The following is a 20,580-nucleotide window of genomic DNA, read 5'->3' as shown; positions in this document are numbered from 1 at the left end:
ACATTCTGTATGCTCCTCCCTGTCCAAGGCATGATGTCACAGACTCAGTTCTGGCTCTAAACACCCAATTTAAAATCCAAGCTTTCCAACGTGAGCTTCTAAAATTTATTGTCTTTGATCAATTACTTCACTGGTTGGATGGGATAAAACCTGGCATGGGATGAGATTATGGCATTTGTGCCATTTTTAGTAATTTCCATTGCACTGTGACACTGAATACCTTTGCCGCTGTACAATGTTTAAGTTTGCTCAGACACAGACCTAAAATGAGAGATAATTTACTTAACTGTTCTGAGAAAATATGCCAAATGGGTAAGCCATGATTAGTTTTGAAAAAAAGTGCAGGTTTAGTACTACAGTGACTCATAACAATGAGCAAAAAAAAGGTCATGAAAGTATTTTAAACTGCATTTTATCATAGGGAAATATAAAATTACCTTAAATAGCTGTGTCTGTACTTGACCTTCCAGCACCCAGATACTTCTAGGCTGGCTCTTGGGTATTACACCAAAGCAGGATTTTAACCTTTTCTCCTAAAAGAATCAACAGCAAGGAAATACGACCCTTGTTGAACATAAAAGTCCCCAGACCAGCTGCTATTCTTTAGGGCCCTTAAAAACATCTTTCCTCTTGGGAATAGTTTTATGATGGAGCAATTGCAGCTACTGCAAAGCACTTCACAATTAAAGAATCCCACTCTGGAGACAACTTCATCTTTTGTTATAAAGTTAGTTTATAATATTTTATATTCCCAGCTCTGAAAAGCATTTATATTTAAATTACTTTATATTATTGTACTAGTTTATTATTTATTTTCTTTGTTTATTATTCCTACATTAATTTATATTCCTAGTTCACTAATTAAGGAAAAGAGATGAGGAAACATTTGAAAATCACATCAATTCCAAACACAAACCAAATCTCAGCCCCAAAAAGTTTCTTTTCCAGTTGCCTGGTTCCTGGGCCACCAGAGCCAAGCTGGAGGGAGCCCAGAGGCTCTGGACAGGCAGCATTGCTGGAGAGAGGAACAGGATGGGAAAGCATCTTAACTCTTAGCCTGTGCCAGGATGAAGCCCATGGCTTGCCCAGCCATTGTATGTAGCTATTGAGTGATTAATTTGGCAAATTAATTAGGTAATGGTCCTCCTGCACTTAGGAAAAGATACATATCTTTCTTTTTTTCCCACTTTTTATCACTAGGAAGTTGCAGCACCATGGCAGGGCTGGGCAAGGGAACAGTGTTCAGTACACTGAGAAAAGTTCATGTTCAATGGGCAATGAACCCAATTTAACGTCAGGCAGGGAGAGCTGGATCCTCTTGGAATTGTGCCTTTACCTCTTTGCACATTTTCAGGGAAGCAGATGTAAAATGTGCCATGGTGATGTCACGATGCTGCTGGGACTGGCCACAGGCAGGCAGGTCAGGAATGCCACCACAGGGCTGGCAGCACCACATTCTCCAAGGGGAAAAGTGGCAGGAGACTGGGTGAAGGACAAGGACATCTCTCTGATGACATCCCAGGGCCACTGTGGTTGCTGGGACTCCTGCTCCTGAGTTCAATAAAGCTGGGATTTCAGCCAGCTCCTTTCGTTGGGTTTGGAAATGAGGATTTTAAAGGCCACCCCTGAGGCCAGTCTCCTGTGCCGATGTACAAGAAACAATCCCAAACCTGGACTCTTGCTGCCTCCTCTTGCTTTGGCCCTAATTCCAGAAAACACTTAATATATCCATAAATACATTTCCCACTGGCAAACTCTTGAGCAAACACCTCATTTAAAGATTTGCTTATCTCTAATTCCTTGGTGAAGAAGTAAGGTATTACTCCAAAGGAGTAAAAAAGGGATAATCAAGCTGTAAATCCTCACAGTTTCTATCATTTATAACCAGAGCTTAGTCATCTTTTGACCAGTGACGCACAGCACTGATTTCTTGCTGAATAAAATTGTAGAGGCACAGCCAGTTTTTCACAGAGCTTGGAACTGTGCCCTTCGTGGGGTTTTATGAATGCAGAGCTCAAGGTCCATAGTATGCCACGGATAACCTAATGCAAGGTCATGTTTTGCTGGAATAACAGAGCCTAAATCCTCCACAGCAACGATGGGGTCCAGCCCTACCTGGAGATTTTATCAAATTTCACAGGGATTTGGCTGTGCAGAGCAAGTTCAAACTGTGAGAGCAATAAAGGCAGTTGTAAAACGCTGAAGATTGGAACTGTAAAGGTCAGAGCCTGCTCTGCACTCCCCCAATTCTCACATGTATTTAGATCTGAGATACTCTCTGCATTTAGCTCGGTGCTCTGCAGTTCAGCAAGGTGGAAGAAAATCATCTTTACCTTTGGAAAATTCCATCACAAGGCTATGTTTTCCTTCTAAAACTTGAGAATTTCACATCATGAATGATGCATATTCTGTCTCAAAGGAAATCACCCCAGAAGAAACATTCCACATGGCCTTAACTTTAGGCAGAGGCTGCTGAACCAGCATGGGAGTGCGTAAAAGTGCATTTCCCAGGTGAACTGGACATTCACTTCTGCACACACATACACACACAAAGAGAACAGAACCATGAGAAATTTTTCTTTCCAGCCTGCCAGAGTGAAGCCAGATTGCACACAGGACTCTCAGAGCATGGTAAACTCTTTCCTCTCATCCCCAAGCACCTTGGATTGAGCACTTGGCCAGGATTCAGAAGGAACTTATATTCAATTTAGTAGCCACTGAGTGGAAGTACTGAGAGCTCCTTGCTGTGCAAATTTCTCTCAAGAAAGTCCGAGAAGTCCATTGAGGTCAGGGGTTTTATTGCTCCTGCTCCCTTTTATGGAGTTTTACTCTTAAATGTGAAGCGACTTGTTAAGTTTTGTATTGCCTAAACCCAGAAGTGGAGAATATTTTGATTCATCCAAAGAAACTCTCTGAAGGCCATCAATGCTCAGAATTAAAATTAATCAAAACAATCAACCCCCTGAGATTAGTCAGAATTAGCTCTTTTCCTGTACTGGTCTGTATGAAATAATTCCTTGACCTTTGACCAGGGAGAAAAAAGTTAAAAAGCACAAAATAAGCTATAAAAATGACCATTAAAAATTTCCTCAGGAAATCTATTTAAATGCTGATGTCATTTTCTCCAGTCACCACTTCAGTTTTACTCTGTGTTAAACCAGAAAGGCACCGTCAGAGTCAGAAGGAGGGCAAGGTTTGGCCAGGCAGCAGCAGGAACATGGAAGAAACATCCAAGGGGGAATGCACATGCAAGGGCTGCCAGGAAGACCCTGCTCCAAGATGAAGACAAAATCTGAAGAAAGAGGTGTCTTTCTACTCTGAAATCTGAGGTGGATCCTGGGACATGAAGCACAGAATGATTTGGGTTGGGAGGAGCCTTGAAGATTTCCTTGTTCCAACCCCTCTGCCATGAGCACTCTGCTAGACTTGCTCCAGATGTCCAGGTTTGGAGAAGCTCGTGGAAGTGCTGAATTGAAACAGAGGTTTAACAGTCCAGCAGGTGAGAGGCTGCAGAAAATCCTCTCAGGATCATGACTCGATAATGGAGTGAAGAAGAGGCCTCTAACTCAAGGCAAAGAGTGGTGAGTTCCAGTGTGTTGGAAAGCCAAGGGAACCAGGAGATGTGGCCTCATAAATCTGGTTATACTTCCAAAAATACACTGCAGGAACATGAGATGCTACTGGGAACACACACAGTGCAGCACAGTGTTCAGCAAGGCATGGTAACCTAATTTCCGTGTTACATGAAAGAAGAAAACCCTGACTCATATTTTATGAAAATTGTAATGGTGAATCAGCAAATTACTTCTGTTTACCTCCTCCAACGTCAGCACGCTGAAGTCTGGAGCAACCTGAACTAATCCCAGGGCACTTTTAAATAGAATATATTCAGGCCAGCTGAAGCTGGGCTAAATGGGAACAAGCAGGAATTCGTCATCAATGGACAGCTGGGAAGCTCAGAAAATGCTGTTTCCTGCCTGTCCAGTCAGAAGGAAAGAAAAGCTCTGTGTGTGCCCTTCACCTCTGACTCCTGTATCAGATCCCAAATAAAAAATGTTTACACTTCAGAAATGTGTGGCTGTTACAACACGATGTCCCTGGATGGCAAATGCTGGTGGCTTTGTATATGTGCCTGTTTACACATATCCCTGTGGTGGTAGGAAGAAAATAAAACTGCACAGAAATCTATAACCTGATCTGGTTTGTTTAGCTGCTAATCCAATCTTCTCTCCTAGTAGAGCTTCAATAATTTGATTGTATTGTGTAGGGCACTCTGGAGCACCTGAGGGATGAGAATGAAATACTGCAGATGAGCAGAGAAACTGCTGAAATGCCTTCCTGCATCAGTGCTCCGAGTACGTCATGAGACTGCTGCTGCTCACCCTCAGACCCAGGTGAGGACACACAGATCCATGAAACATTCCATAGATGTTTTGTCAGGCATTGGAATGGGGTCGCCCAGGGAGGTGGCAGAGTCCCCATCCCTGGAAGTGCTCCAGGAATGACTGGAGATGGCACTCAGTGCTCTGGGCTGGTGACAGGGTGGGGATTTGGCACAGGCTGGACTCGATGATCTTGGATGTCTTTTCCTACCTCAATGATCCTGTGATTCTGTGATCTCCTGCTCCAGGGCTTTTCCAGCCATCCCAAGTTGTTGAGGGGAGCACAGGGAGCACAGCAGGACCATGTCCCTCCTTTGGGGCTGTCCCCACAGCCAGGACTGCACCACTGGCATGTTGGCACTGGAAGCAGCAATGTCCCCAGTGGGGTCACACCTGGCCACACACCTTCCTGTAGGTTTGTTGCACTCACTGGTGCTGTAACAGCATTAACTGCCTGAAAATCCCCATTATCCCCCTCTCCCCCTGGCGAGGAAGTTGTAACTGGGATGAGTCTCCCCTCAGGCTCCTCTTGTCCAGCTGTACAGACCAAGAGACCTCCACTCCTCAAGACCCTCCAGCATCTTTTGCTCCCTTTGGACGCTCTGTAATAGTTTAATGTCTTTCTTATTTGTGGTGCCCAAAACTTCCCCCAGGACTGGAGGTGAGGCTGCCGCAGGGCAGAGCAGAGCGGGACAATCCCCTCCCTTGCCTTGTGTCCCCCCTGGCTGTCAGGGCACCGCTGACTCAGACCCAACTTCCCATCGATTCGGACCCGCAGGGAAAAGAGCCGGGACGGCCCTTCCCGTCCAGCGGGGCAGAGGCTGGAGCAGCCCGTGGCCCAGCGGGGGCAGAGGCCGCTGGTGGCACCGGTGTCCCAGTGACTGTTCCGTGCCGGAGCCCGAGGCCAGACCTGCAGCTGGGACTGACCTCAGCGTGACGGCAGCAGCGCTGAGTCACCGGGCAGCACAACAACAGGAGTCGTTTGCACATTTGCAAAGTGGGAAAGGCTTCGAGCAGACTGGATGGGATCGTTACGGGAGAAGCAGCGCCAGGCTCTGCAGTGGGATTCATGTGCTACAAGGAACAGTTTCATGGGCTTTGTGTGAAAAGAGCTGCAGCGGAGCCGGTATTATTATTTACTGAGTTGTGCAATATTGCAGCAATCCCAAAGAATGACAAATGCTGAGCGATTCCTTCAGAGAATCAGCAGCTCTGATAAATGCTGCACTGAGAGGAAGGATTTGTTTTGATCATCATTGAGAAAACATGTTTGAAACACTCGGCACAGCACAGACAGCCCTGGCAGCAGAAATCTGAATCCCTGGAGCACAGAGCAGTCACGTAGGCTCCTGGAGGTTCCCTGTCACATGATTTCAGCTGGGGAAAAAAGGGGGAAAGCCCTGAAAGTACTGTGGAGGATTATTTCTTAAATGCCCCAAATTAAAATGCAACAAAAGGTAAAGCAAGGACATAAAAATACCGTTTTACCTTGAAAAAAAATTGCTATCCCACCTAAAAGCTTTTCAAGTCTCTGAGCCTTTGGAGGTCCTTGTCTTCCTCCAAGGCTGGGCTGAGTTTAACCACAGCTATACAGCTCCAAGTAGTGGCAGAGCCATTCCTGGCTGCTGTATTGATTTATTACTGAAAGGAGGTTAATTAAAAAAAAATTTTGATTTTTTTTTTTTTTATCTTCATGCTGGTTCTTTTAACTGCTTCTTTCCACTAGTCTTTTTCCAGAAGAAAAATCACTTCCCTGTTACATTAACTAAGTTTAATTTTCTCCTTAAATCTGTCCCAGGCTTCTCATTTGCTCAGTGGTTAACAGAGTATTTTCAAAGGCTAAATATTAATCTAGTTAAGAACAGACAGAAAGCATTTTTTGGGGAAAAAAATAAACATTCAAATATTTTTCAGAACTAGCAGTTTGTTTTCCTCAATCTATTTTGAGTGAAATCCCACGTCCCTATTTTAAATTGAACATCCACAAACCATTGCAGAACACAACCAGCAACAGCTCAGTAGAAGGTTGTGCCAGTGCTCCTGGCAGAGATAAGCTGGAAATGAAGCTTATTCAGAAAATTCATGGTAATAGAACAGGGAAAAAAACTTAGTAGCAAAAATAAATTAGCCTGGTGATGTAGAGCCCTTTGGTTTTCCCTGTCCTACTGGCTTTCAAAAAGACCTAACTTAGATTTACACCAATTTTTCTGAAAGCGACACAATCTGGGGGACCTCAGAGGTGGAGAATCAGATCATTAATGCTGCTATTGGAGAATTAAATGGTTTTATTGAACTGATTCTTTCATGCCCTCTGGTTGCTGCCTTTCAGATCCTGGCAGGTTTGTTCTGAATTCCTAAACACTTCATCCTGGGCTTTAAAGTCCTGTTTGTCTTCATTGTTCCACAAAGAGACAGGACAAATCCCTCTGCTGCTTCAGATAAATAATGCCCATGGTGGAAGAAGTTTTCTTGCCATGAAACTTTGAAGGAGATGGCAACATTTCAAAGGACAGCCAGAAGGTCTCAAAGGCAATGATGTTTAAAGAACATGGAATATGACTAAGAGGAGCGTGAATTAAAAAAAAAAAAAAAAAAAAAAAAAAGCAACTAAAATTTAAAAATAAGATCAGAAAATCAGTTTTTTCCTAAAACATTAATTATTGGACTCTGCGTTCCTGGAGAATCATATCATTTCTGGTGTGCACTCTAAATGAGAACAATGAATTTTCTGTGGAACAGAAACTCAGTTTTGTCCACTTTCAGTTGTGTCTTTTAGGAGGAACTGTTACAGGAGTGTCTCAGTGAAAGAACAACCAGCAGTTCAGTGCTGAACAAAACAACATTCAGTTGCTCAGAGAAGCTGTGGCTGCCCCATCCCTGGAGGTGGCCGAGGCCAGCTTGGGCAGGACTTGGAGCAACCTGTCCTTGCACGTTCCCTGCACCAGGGAATGGGGTGGGGAAGGGGTTTAAGGTCCAACCCAAACCACTCCATGGTTTTATGGTTACCTTATACTTGTAGTGTAAGTTTTTTATACTTGTAGTGTAAGTTTAAGTTTTGTAGTGAATTTATCGAGACATGGAAATGCTCATTTGGGGATGTAGCCATGCAATGTGTGGCACAAACATTGTCAGGATCAGCAGGCCTTTTACACCCACCAGAACATCCCAGTTTATCCAGGTCCAGACAGTGTGCAGAGCTGTATTTTGCCATCATCTCTCTCCTGCAGAGCCAGGACTGATTTGTCGTTCCCTCTTTGAACTGGACTCGTGCAGTTGCCAACCACCTGCAGTGGAAATCTGGTGAGTCACCAGCATTTTGGACCATCAGTAATTGTGAGCTGCAGAGTCCTCCTTCTGTGGTGAATCTGCTGCAAGTAGAAAAGCAAAGCAGCCAGTGGGCAACGCATGCACGTCCTGGTGCCAGTGCTGCTCCATCCAAGCTGCCTGGCTCATCCCGAGGGATAACATCATCCCTCCTCCCATGGCCAACTGCTTCTGCCTCAGAGATGCAGCCAAGATCCCACATCCCCCAATGTCTTTATCACCTTAATTTCTTTTTGCTGTATGTAGAATTGAAATACGAGTCCAATCCTTGTATTGCATTTATTTGCATACCCTAAAACCTGCATTTTAACGACCAGTGTTCTCGCAGGGTCAGAGTCCCAGCAGTGCTGTGTCACACGTGGATTTGCTCGTTCTGATGTTCTACCCCCTGGATTCCTATTTAACATTTGCTGCCTCTTGTGCCTCATGCGTGACTGACACCGGGAGTGACTAAGGGAACAGATCAATTACTGTGATTAAAATTGATCCTCATCGCTCTTGGTGTCACAGTTCACAAGCCAGCGCTCGTGAGCTCATTTGGCCTGGGTCTCTAACCATTGCACGTGGTGAGAACCTCACTGAGCAGAGTAAAATCATCACTACGTCAAAGTTAAAGGATTTGATCATCACAAGAATAAGAATCAAGCTGTGCTTGTGGCCTTTATGCCTAATGGCAAAGTCATATTTAGGTTTGGATGCATTTCAAAAATGACATTTTATAGTAAGAGCCACTGCTTGGGAGGTTTATGCAATATGAGATCTCAGGTAGCATGAAAAGAAAATGTACCTTTGTTCTCTCTTGCAAAACATGAAGGGTATTCCTGTGGGCTTGGTTGAAAGGCGTGAAGGAAATGCCAAATGTTTTAACACACTGCACTGAAAAGCTCATTACATTTAACAAATCCTGGGCTGGTCAATTCCTGCATGTGAAAACACACAGGAAAGGGAAAAAAAATAGATGCAAAAGAACAGGATGGATGTAGAGTAAAAGAAGGAGAAAGACTGAGCTGAGACACCACAGGCAGAGAAGGAAAGTTTTATGGAATGAATGTTTTCCACCTCATCACCTCCTTCCTGCCCTAAACAACATCACCACCTGTAAGTGCACTCATTAAACTGGCAATTCCATACACCTCCATCATGCCTGGAAACCGAATTCTGCTGAATTTTCAGCATTTTATTTAATAATTCTGATTTTTTTTTCATATTTTCAGTTTGCTTCTTCCCTAGCTCATCTTTTTGTGCAGCTCAGTTTGTCAGTTTTATTTCTCCAAAGTGCTACGGAGGGAGCAACATATAATTCACAACTCAATAAAATTTAAGGAAAAATAAATATTTGCTGCATCCAAGATGAGACGGAGGATGTGTAGGAGGGGAGGATGCAGGAGGTAGACTTGAAATTGCTGCTTTTGGAAGAGATTTGAAAATTGAGAATTGGTACCTCAGTGCAAAATGTCTGGGGCTCTAAAATGGATTTATCAAGAATTGAAATGAAAAATGCAGGAGGGAACTGTTCAGAAATCGTGTCTGTGCAAGGTGATTTCAGTCTAATGAGCAGTACTGGGCACCCATGATTGTTTGAAGGTAAACCAATTTATTTACAATTTTATTGGCTGGGAAAAAGCCACCAACAGCACCTTCACCTTTCAAAACCTGGGATACAGCAAACTCCTCATTTTAGAGGAAGAAGGTCTATACCAAGAGTTCAGAGATTAATTAACAGCTTTATTCCCTCCTAACCATTGGTGACTCAGATGTCAAAACCCAGGGACTCCAATGTCAAAGTTGTTCTTTTTCTCCTGTGTGAGAGAGGCTGGAGGGTCTGGGCACTGAGCTCCTGTGAGCAAAGCCTCACTCTGCACCCAAAGCACAGCTCAGGAGGGACCCTCCTACACTTCCAGCTGTTATTATAACGAAAATATTTCTAAATTATTAAATTACATAGGTTTCATTGCAATCTGTGCCGACATCTTGGTGTGTCTCTACACCTGCACCCACAGTGGGTAACATATTTAATTCAGGTTGCTGAAGATAATTGCTTGGTAATGTGTTTCTTCCAAATTTGGAGTTTTTTAAATAATGAAAATTCAGTGATGATTGTCAGGAAAAAAAACCCAAACCAATAAAATGCATTTCTTTTTAAACTCAGGTAGCTTTTAAAGGTATACCATCAGGATGTTTCCTCAGCAGTCAAAAGGAAAGGGAGATTTCAGTTGGAATTTGTGAGCTAATGTCCTGAGCAGCTCTGAGGAAGCTGCAGCCCAGTGTGTTTCCTCCTGTGACACCTGTGTGACACTGATTGATGCTTCTCCAGGTTTAATTGAGGTAGAACACTGCATGCTCCTGTTTCCAAGCAGGTTTTGCTGCTTTGTTCTCTAACACTGTCGTGAGTAATTAGGCCAGGTTTGCTTCTCTTTGACAGCCCTGAAATGAATCATTTTTTTCAGAGTAGATGATCACTCTAATATTTCCTATCTAATATCACCGCCACCTCCAAATTGTGTCCTAATGAGAGAGTTCCAGGAATAATAGAGAAAAAAGAGGTGGATAGTCAATGATCTAATGTCTGCTTCTGACCCTGGAAAACCTTATTCATTTGAAGAACTATTACTCATGAGAATTACTGTGCAAGCTTCCAGGAGGCTGAACACAGGATGGTTGTCCAAACAGGAATGGATTCTTTTAAACAGAGAACTATTAAATATGTTAAATCTCTCCTGCAGCCCTCCCAAGATGTGGTTTAACACCATAGAAAATAACACTTCTGTGAACTGGTGATACTGAGAATTATGAGATCCAGAAAATCTCATCTTTTCCCATCTCCTGGATAAAAAGGTCCTTCCTGCAGACCTCTCCTATTACACACATGGAGTCTGTCACTGCTGTGGTGTCACCAGTTTGGTTTCAAAGCTTTCACAGCCAGGACTCAGTGATCTTTATCACTATAAATTCAGACTGCTGAGACACCAGCAAGAATAATTAGTTACTGGCTTTGCTCAAGTGTCTTCTGTCACACTCTTTGCAGTTCATTTGCCACAAGCACTCCTGTGTTATTACCGTATCCACAACTCTTACAGGCATTTCACCTGGGAAGAACTGCCAGCTCCGATGCATCACTCCTCTGGCAAGTTTTGTCTGAGATGCTTCAGCAGAAAATATTGTTAAATATAGATCCTGGTGGGTGGGAGGCTGGACATGGCCCAGCCCACAGCCCCCAAGTCCTGGGCTCATCCCAGTATGGGCAGCAGGAAGGGGGAATTCTGCCCTGCAGAGCTGCCTCCAGCCCTGGGATCCAGAAGGACGCGGAGCTGCTGGAGCCAGTCCAGAGGCCACAAATGATTAGAGGGGATGGGACAGCTCTGCTCTGGAGAAAAGCTGGGAGATCTAGGGGTGTCCACCATGGAGAAGCTTTGGGGTGACGTAATTTTGGCCTCCCAGTACCTAAAGGAGCTGACGAGAAAGACAAAGAGACACTATTTATTTATTTACAAGGGCCTGGAGAGACAGGGCAACTGGGGGATGGATTCAGACTGAAGGAGAGATGTCCAAAGGAGGGGACATGAAGATGGTGAAGTGCCTTGAGGAGCAGCTGAGGGCACTTGGTTTGTTCAGCTGGAGGAGACTGAGGGGACACAGCGAAATTACAACTCCGTCATGAGGGAAAGTGGAGGGGCAGGCGCTGATCTCTGTGGTGACAGGGACAGGAGCCAGGGAATGGCTGGAGCTGTGCCAGGCTCAGGCTGGAGATCAGGGAAAGGTTTTTCCCCCAGAGGGTGTCGGGCATTGCCCAGGGTCCCAGGGCATGGCCCCAAGGCTCCCAGAGCTCCAGGAGCGTTTGGACAACGCTCCCAGGGATGCTCAGGGTGGCATTGTTGGGGTGTCTGTGCAGGGCCAAGAGAGGGACTGATGATCTTTGTGGATCCCTTCCAACTCAGGATATTCTGTGATTTAGACTGAATATTAGGAGGAAGTTCTTCCCTGTGAGGGTGGTGAGGCCCTGGAATAGATTTCGTAGAGAAGTTGTGGGTCCCCCATCCCTGAAAATGTCCAAACCCAGGCTGGCTGGGATTTCCAGCACCCCAACCTATGGATGTGCTCCTGCCCTCAGCAGGGGAGGGCCGGGATGAGGTTCTCGGTCTCTCCCAGCCCAAAGCCGCAGGCGCGGCCCCGCCCCGGCTCATCACGGGGCCGGAACCCGGAGCCGCCGGAGCCGCCGCCGCCCCGGGCCCAGCGCTGCCCCAGCCCGGTCCGGAGCCGCGCCGCTCCCCCTGGGGCCGCCAGAATGTCCAACATGGAGAGTATCCTCGGGCGGGACCGCGGGCGGGACGGGCCGGGAGCCGCCGGGCCGGGCCGGGGGAGGTGTCGGTGGCGGTGGCGAGCGAGGCCTCCCCGCCGGGAGGAGCCCCCGGGGCGCGGGGGAACGAGGAGGCGAATCCCCCTCACGGCGGTGGTCGCGGGGCCCGAGGGGCAGCACCAGAGGGCTGGGTGTGACACGGGCAGGGGCTGAGCGCTCTCAAGATCGGAATTCTCTTCTAAAGACGAGAAAACCGAGAAGGGATCTCATATTCCACACCAGTATCTCTAGGGGGTGTCAGAGGATGGTGCCCGGCACCAGGATGAGAAGCAGGGGTCATAAACTGAAAACCAAGAGTTCACCTCAGCACGAGGAGGAACTTCTTTCCGTGGAGGGGGCAGAGCACTGGAGCAGCTGCCATGAGAGTGTGGAGTCTCTGTTTGGGGAAATCCCAAACCCACCTGGACACGTTCCTGTGTCCATAACGGGGGGGTTGGACTGGGTGATCTCCAGGAGTCCCTTGTAACCTCAGTTATTCCATCATTCTGTGGTTTCACCACCCTGGAGGGACAAGGAAGTGAGTGGGAAGTTCGGTGTCTCTTCCCAAGGTGTGAGGAGGCAGCCTGGGCTGGGAGTGAGGAGGAGGAGGCAGGGCTGTGGTGGATGGAGGGACAGCCCAGTTCCTGAGGCAGAAAACACGATTTATACTAAAAATAGTATACATGGGGCAGCAGGGACAGCATACATGTGTGTAAACTGGAGTGATGTCAGCTGGGCTGTCCCCCAGACAGCCACCACGTCAGCTGTGCTTCCTGCTCTTGGAAAGAATTTACACGCAGAGCCCTGTATAGGCTGACTGAAACTTTCCTGCTGTATAAAACCATCTTCACACACAGGGGCAGAAAACTCTTTCAGAGCCCAGAGGTCTCAGCATGGATTCCAGTGGTCTCAGTGTGGTTGGAATGTGCAGGCAGTGCCGGCTGTCCTGGGACTGACAGGATTGCTGGAGCAGCTGACTGTGAGTCACAAACTGAGGTGGAAGTTGGGTTCTACTCCGTTTGTGGCATGTTGAGAAAGACACTTGCAGGGAGGAGCAGGAATGTGCTCCGCAGGGATGGGTGAGCTGAGGAGGTGGCAGGTGAGCTGGTTAAATGTCAGGTAAATTCCCTAGCTGAGTAACTGAGGAAGTTATTTCAAAATAAACTGCTCTTGTTCTGGTACCTACATTAATAGATATCCTAAATGCAAAGTCATGTTTGTTACCTGTTTGTAGCCTGCTTGTGATGTTTATAGGATAACAAAAGACATTCCTCATGTTTCCAGGTTGCTGTCAGAGTAAGAGGAATGGCTGGACTTTAAAGCAGAAAACAGCTCTGGAATAATTTATGTGCTTGAAATATTGAAGAAATCTTAAGTACTCGTAATGTTTAGCTTTGTGCTTCCACTTAATTGTTAATCATCTTAGTACCTGCTGCATCTTCCTCTTGGGATATCACAGGTGGCAGGAAATAAACCTACAAGGCTTTTTACTTACATGTTGTTTGAGAAAGACTGATATTATTTGGAAGCTTTCATCAACAGTATTTTAAGATAATGTTTTTGATTGTTATTTTTACAGCACACAGATTCTCTGTCAGTAATAGTTTAGTGCAGTCATTCCAAATCACTCTGAAGGGTTGTATTACTGTTTCCTTGGAGCTCTCTGTTTAAGCAGTTGAACTTTTGTTTTTAAAGTTTCTCTTTATGACTGAAGTACTCTCTGCCCAAAAGTCAGATGACAGAGTTGTTGGGGAGCCTGGGACCACTCACATGACCCAGGGCTGGGAAGGAGCTGGATGAACAATTTAAATGCAGGATCTTACTGGGTTGTAGCTGGCTGTGGCCAGCTGAGCCAGTTTGTGTTACACAGTTCATTTGTTGTGTTCTTCAGTGGCTTTGGGGTTTTTTTGGATGGGGGGGTTCCAGCCAGGTCAGGAAACCACATCATTTCACTGGGAGTCGCAGGCTTCGGGTATGGGAGTGAAAGTAACCGGCAGAGAACCACCCTCAGTTCCTCTTGGGGGTGTTTGCTGGTTGGATTTATCACTCTGAAATAGGTTTGGTCCCTTAACTTGCACTGCAGAACACCTGTTTAATTTGAAGTTTGCTGCAAAGGAGCTCAACAGGAACTCCAAAAAATGCGACAAAGAAGAAAAGGCTGAGAAAGCTAAAATTAAGAAGGTAAGTCTGAACCAAGTTTTTAGATCTGTTGCTTGCCTGCTAGGGCAGGAAGACATCTGGTGTTTTGTCATTTCCCTGGTGTGCATGCTAATAATCTTGTGGTCAATGTTTGTGATTTAAAATATGTGACTATAAATGTTCCTGTGTTTATTAATAAACATGAGGATAAATCCTTGTGCATCCTCATGGACAGCTCGTGGCATTTGCTTCCCTAGAGCATTGTCTTGTATGTGCTTTGGTAGAGGCTGTTGTTCTCAGAGTTAAAACCACTTCATGTTTATCAGCTTGTATTAAATGTGCTTGTGGAGAGGAACTTCAAAACAGCTTTTGAGTCCTTGAAGTAGTGAAGAAAGAGACTGAATTGATTTGCTGTGGTTTTGCCCATGGGATACAGCTGTACCACCTGTGCCTGTGTTTGTGTCTTGAGACTGGAACTGTTCTCAGGAACAGAAATTGTGTTTCTGCAGCTCTCCAAAACTGCCTATTTGAAGTGCATTCTTTCCAATGCCTTCCTTGGAAAGAAGTTGGGAGTTCTCATCTTGGAAATGCTTGGGATCTATTGTGGCAAGAGGGATTTGTTGACTTCTTTAATAGAAAAATATATAGTGACTAATTAATGTTTCTTTCAAAGCCAAAACAGACTACACAGAAATCCTGTGTACAAGAGCTGGGGAGGGTAAAAGGCTTTTCCTTTTGTGTCTCCCTCTTTGCCAAGGCCATCCAGAAGGGGAACATGGAGGTGGCGCGGATCCACGCGGAGAACGCCATCCGCCAGAAGAACCAGGCCATCAACTTCCTGCGCATGAGCGCCCGCGTGGACGCCGTGGCAGCCAGAGTCCAGACTGCTGTCACCATGGGCAAGGTGAGGCCCTCCCCATCCTGCAGGGGCGAGGAGGAGACCTCTCATCCTCTCTGGAGTGGCTTCATCCCGGCTGCAACGAGCTGGGAACTTTCACTTTCGGTTTTAGAGGTAGCCAAGAGTAAATCGGCTGCTGGAATTCCTCTGGCAGCTGCTCTTTGGATTATTTCACAAAGATACTTCTCCCCTTCAATCAAAATAAAGTCATGAGGCAGAAGTTGTGATTCCAATAGATAGTTGTTTAAGATAAACTAATTTACTGTTCTTCACCTTGAAAGTTCATTGTGATCTGTGGATCAAATGGATCCCTTAACAGAGACAGGTCTCAAATCTACAGAAATGAATGCCATAGAAAGTTCATTTTTAGTGACTTGTGCCTCAGAATGTGTATTTCAGTGGCTGAGTTAATTTCTAGAGCTGGGAATGGTAGGAGCTATTTAAAATACGACATTCCAGACGGCAATAGGATGTTCCCTCCTGTTTGGTACTCTCAAACCTCTGTGGACAGAGATAAGAGAGCTGAGTAGGAAATGGCAGAATGCCAGAATAATTTGGCTTGGAAGGGACCTTAAAGCCCATCCAGTGCTGCCCCTTGCCTTGGGCAGGGATACCTTCCACTGTCCCAGGTTGCTCCAAGCCCCGTCCAGCCTGGCCTTGGACGCTTCCAGGGACCCAGGGGCAGCCACAGCTTCTTTGGGCACCCTGTGCCAGGGCCTCACCACCCTCACAGGGAAGAATTTGTTCCTAAACTGCTCTTTTTTTTTTCCTTGTAATAATGTCCTTCCCCTTGTTTCAGGTTACAAAGTCGATGGCGGGGGTGGTGAAGTCTATGGATGCTACCTTGAAGAGCATGAACTTGGAAAAGGTGAACAGACTTAATTTTCTTGGAGCTGACATCAAAAGCCAAAGGCACAAGTTTTACAAAGGGAAATTCACTCAAAAGTTTTCCAGTTGAGATGTATTTTTACTGTTATCTGAAGATAAGTGATTTGATTCATATTTTTCATAGATATCTGCACTAATGGACAAATTTGAGCATCAGTTTGAGACACTGGATGTTCAGACACAGCAGATGGAAGACACAATGAGCAACACTACAACATTAACAACGCCACAGGTAAGGATGATAAAATATATTTTAGCAAGGTGATCTTAAATTATGTGTCTAAACTATTCATTAACAGCACTTGAAACACTCAGGTATATGTTTGGGGTTTTTTACAAATAAGTTGAATTCTGTAGAAGCATTATTTACAAGGCAGAGTTCAATTAATGTAATTTTAACTGCTGAGCACCTCTGCTCCTTATTTTTGAGTTCATACCTTCTAGTGGTTAAGCCCAAAACTATTCTGCCAAAGGTATTTACTTTTAAATCAGTTTTGTTAAAATAATTCCTGTCCTCTGAAAATCTAACGAGGTTTGTCAGAAACTCCAAATGCAACAATCTATTTTGTTTTCCTTTAGAACCAAGTGGACATGCTTCTGCAGGAAATGGCAGATGAAGCAGGGTAGGTGAAATTTCTATTTCTTTAGAATAAATTTTGGTTCCCACAACCCTTGCTGATTATATCTAAGGTCAAATACCCTTGTTTTATAAGCTATCTCTTGGAAGCAGAGAAAAAACTCAATTTTCCTTTTACCTCTGGACATACCTGACTTGTCCTGGTCGTGAGTCAAAATTACTCACCAGCATGTGTAACTCTGGAGTGTTCAGGGGGTGCTGTCTCATTATTCCTCTGCTGTCAGTTATTCTGCTTCTCCCTTGATCCACCCATGCCTGACTTGGTGTTTGCTCTGTTTTCTCCTGTTAGCCTTGATCTGAACATGGAACTACCTCAAGGACAGACAGGTTCTGTTGGTACAAGCGTGGCCTCAGCAGAACAGGTAAATGTTGGATTTCAGTGAGGTCGATGCTTTCTGGAGAAATGGGATGTGAGAATTAATGCTTCACTCAGTCAAAACAATATGCTAAATTCTATTTCAGCTGTTCCAAGGAAACTGTGTGGTTAAAATCTTGCTATCAAAGTAATTTTAACAATACACTTACTGAACGTTAAAGGGAAAGGACCCTAAAACTCATCCAGTGCCACCCCTGCCATGGGCAGGGACACCCTCCCCTATCCCAGGTGGCTCCAAGCCCCATCCAGCCTGGCTTTGGACACTCCTAGGGATGGGGCAGCCCCAGCTTCTCTGGGCACCCTGTGCCAGGGCCTCCCCACCCTCCCAGGGGAGGATTTCAGCCCCTTTGTCCTATCAAATATTCCACATTCTTTAAAAAAAAAAAATCTTTCCCTGCTTAATTTTGTGTTCTGAAACTCTTTCCTCAGAGCCATGCTTGAGGTCTTAAGCAAATCTTGTTAAGCCATGAGAGAATTTCTCATCAGCTGGACATGAGATGGCAAAAGTTGCTTTTCCTGTTGCTGGTTGATTTTCCCTTTTTGTTTTCCAACTGTGCAGGATGAGCTGTCACAGAGACTGGCCCGCCTACGTGATCAAGTCTAACTGAACAGAGCTGCAGTTCTTTGGACCTGCTTCCAAATTCCCTGTCTGGAACTAACCCTGCACTACACTCAAGGTGTAAAACAGTCCAGCTTAGGTGTTTGAATATTTGTAATATAGAGTACTTCACTCCCAGCTTGCTACTCTTTCTGAAATACATTAAGTGACCCAAAAATATCAGCTCTAATGTCCTTTTCTGTACATTTGGAAGTTGATCTATTTTTTTGCAAGCTTTTTTCACAAATTCAAGTTGATGTTCTAAGTCAGCTACTAATGGTGGTACATTCTAGTTCCAGGCAAAGCAAAGTGTCAGATATATTTTAAATTATGAAGTGATTTTTTTAAATTATGAGAACTGTTTCTGGTTGGAGAACTGATGGATCAGTTCAGATGATTGTTGTAGATAATTTTCCTACAGAGCCAAACTCCTGGAACATGCAGGGATGGACAGCATGGACCTCCTGGGAAATGCACTTGTTGAAAAAAATAAGTGGACTTTGAGATTTTTAGTCTTTAAAATTTAGGATAAATGTGCTGAAATTAACAGTTTAGTTCAAAAATGAGTTACCAAAAGCTGATTTCATATTACTGGGGACTTGTATGGTGGCATCACTTCAGCACAGGAGGAATAAAGTGTATTTTTGGACTCTTTGCCATATCTGTTGCTCTCTGCAGATAACATCACATTGTTTTTAATATTCTAGTTGTATGGAGGAGCTAATTCTATCAATCCCTTTATATTTCTGCATAGTAAGAGAGTGGCTGCTCTCAGTAGCTTCAAACTCTTGTTGCAGTTGTAAAATAAGAAATGGTGGTAGAAAGTTGTACCTGAGACCATTTGTCATATGTTGTGATAAACAGTGATGTTCAAATTCTCTTCCTGATTTTTTTTTTACTCATTTTTATTTTTTGTCTTTGTAGGGGTGAGGGAAGGTGTGGCACACCAGGCTTGGAATTGGTTTTACATGCCTGGTGTTCAGGGCCACTTGGGTTTTCCAGTGTTAGGGAATTGTTCAAGGAAAAAGTAAAAACTCAGTTTTTTATTCAAGCGGGATTTTTTCAGTGAAAATGTGCAAAAATGATGAAACATTTCAGAGCAGTTTCAGACATTATTTTGAATGTCTTACCATCTCACTGGGAGGGTTGAGCAGGATGTTATGTACTGAAGTAATCAAGGTTACTGCAAAAATAAGGAAAATAAGATAGACAAAACAACCTGAAATGTTGTGGGATTCTCTCATACTGGCAGCTGAACTAAATCCAGCTGAACTAAACTCAGCTGAACTGAGTTTAAAATGGGATCTTTTCACTTGTTAGAAAGAAAGTGGTGTTTAAAATAAATGTAAATACCTTGAGTATTCCTCCTGTAAACAGGAGAAGTTGGAAGGTGTTTAGAAACCACATACTGACAGCTGTAGTTTGGCTATGATTCCTTCAAATGATTAATAAAACATCCTAGAAAGGAACTTTTCCCTGCATTTTCTTCCCTGGCTGCTCTGAACATTGTAACCAAGGTCATGGTGTATCTATGCAACCCAGTTGCCCAGCTGGGGTGACTGTGTGTGTGCCTTTGCCTTGCTGGACTTCCTTCAGCTTTTTAATATTCAGTTACTTCATATCATGGGAGTGCTGGAAGCTTCCTGCTGTGGAATCGCTCCACACCGGAGTTTACTCAGAGCTGTCCATGAACTACTGAGGATTCAGTGTCTGAAAGCAGACAGCTCCAGCTACTGTGTCTGGCTTTTCTAATGTTAAAAATGATGCTGCTGTTAGACTGATTTGGGCCATTCTGGAATTAGTTGAGGGTCAGACAGCAATTCTGAGCTCCCACATGGTTGATTTTCCCAGTCTGTTGCCTTGCTGTGAGCCTTGGAGGGATTTAAAAATAGACTGGGGCTGAGGTTGCTACAACAGAAAGGTTAAATAAGCTTCATTATTTTATTGATTGTTGTGGAGTTTTGATCTTATCCCAGGCTGGTGAACTCCAGAACCAGTGCAGATTTCCACTGTTGTTTCTTGAAAAGAATTAACAAATACAAAGGTTTGACTGACATAATTAAAGTTATGTCTGTGGGACTGTGGTGCAAAGAGGCTTAGGCAGAAATAGGTGTTTGAGACAGGGAATTTTTGCCCTGTTGACTCCACTCCCGGAGTTGCTGTGTATTCCAGCCGTGCCAGGGTTTGGGGCTGGCAGCTCCTGTGTACAGAACTCCTGCCCTCTCCTGGGGAAATGCTTTCACTCCTGGCTGCGAGCTGCATCCAGAAAGGTTGACGTTATATCTTAAATACATACATTCTTCTTACGGCATTTGGAAATGCTTAAAGCTGAAAGTTACTCTTAAAGCAATATTTGAGTTTCATCCTTCCTCCCTTCAGGCTCCTCAAAACATTTCTCTTCCCTGAGCAGCTCTGGCTCCTCACTCCGACCTTGTTTTGTCTCTGTAAGTTGACTGTTTGTAAAGTTCATTTCATGTTAAATCACTTGTTTGTGCTTTTCTGGAACCTTATTGCCAGTTAAAATGTCAATATTTCTGCTGATGAGCAGGCACATCTAAAGTGAAACATTGCTTGATATGTTGCTGGATGGTTTTGCTCAGCATTTTTATCCTTTATTTTTAAAACTGCTGGTTTCTGGTAGCTTTGTCTTCATTAGAATCCAAAACAAAGCCATGCAAAGCTTCAGATGAAAGGAGAGGGAAGCAAAACAAAAACAAGAACTTTAATGTCATGATTGCAACGGGATAAAACTTATACAGTTGCCTTTGTGGAGATCCTTGGAGCCAAAAAATAGTGAATTTTGTTGAACATAATCAGCAGTTGTGTATAGACATAAATTCTGAAACTGGTGCCGTGTATAGAGAAGAGAATAATTTTTGTAGCTCTGGTTGAGTTCACTTTGAAAACTGCTTTACTTGTATGGGACAGTTTGTAAATGTAACTGCAGGTGGAAAATAAAATTGTACAGACAACTCATTCTGGGTGTGTGTCCAGGCTGTGTGGCT

General features: G+C 44.4%; 1 protein-coding gene across 1 annotated transcript; it reads left to right on the top strand.

Moving 5' to 3' along the window:
• The first annotated feature begins 11,880 nt into the window (after window positions 1–11,880).
• CHMP1B (charged multivesicular body protein 1B) lies at window positions 11,881–20,551 on the top strand. The gene is made up of 8 exons (XM_053990340.1): window positions 11,881–12,004; window positions 14,123–14,220; window positions 14,936–15,082; window positions 15,876–15,944; window positions 16,089–16,196; window positions 16,544–16,587; window positions 16,891–16,963; window positions 17,537–20,551. The coding sequence occupies exons 1-8, from the start codon at window positions 11,989–11,991 to the stop codon at window positions 17,579–17,581; spliced, it is 600 nt and encodes a 199-aa protein (XP_053846315.1). The 5' UTR covers window positions 11,881–11,988; the 3' UTR covers window positions 17,582–20,551.
• The last annotated feature ends 29 nt before the right edge of the window (window positions 20,552–20,580 follow it).

Source organism: Vidua macroura, chromosome 14 (genome assembly GCF_024509145.1).
Source record: "Vidua macroura isolate BioBank_ID:100142 chromosome 14, ASM2450914v1, whole genome shotgun sequence".
In the NCBI taxonomy this organism is placed as follows: Eukaryota; Metazoa; Chordata; class Aves; order Passeriformes; family Viduidae; genus Vidua; species Vidua macroura.
This window is presented reverse-complemented; position numbering and strand designations above follow the sequence as displayed.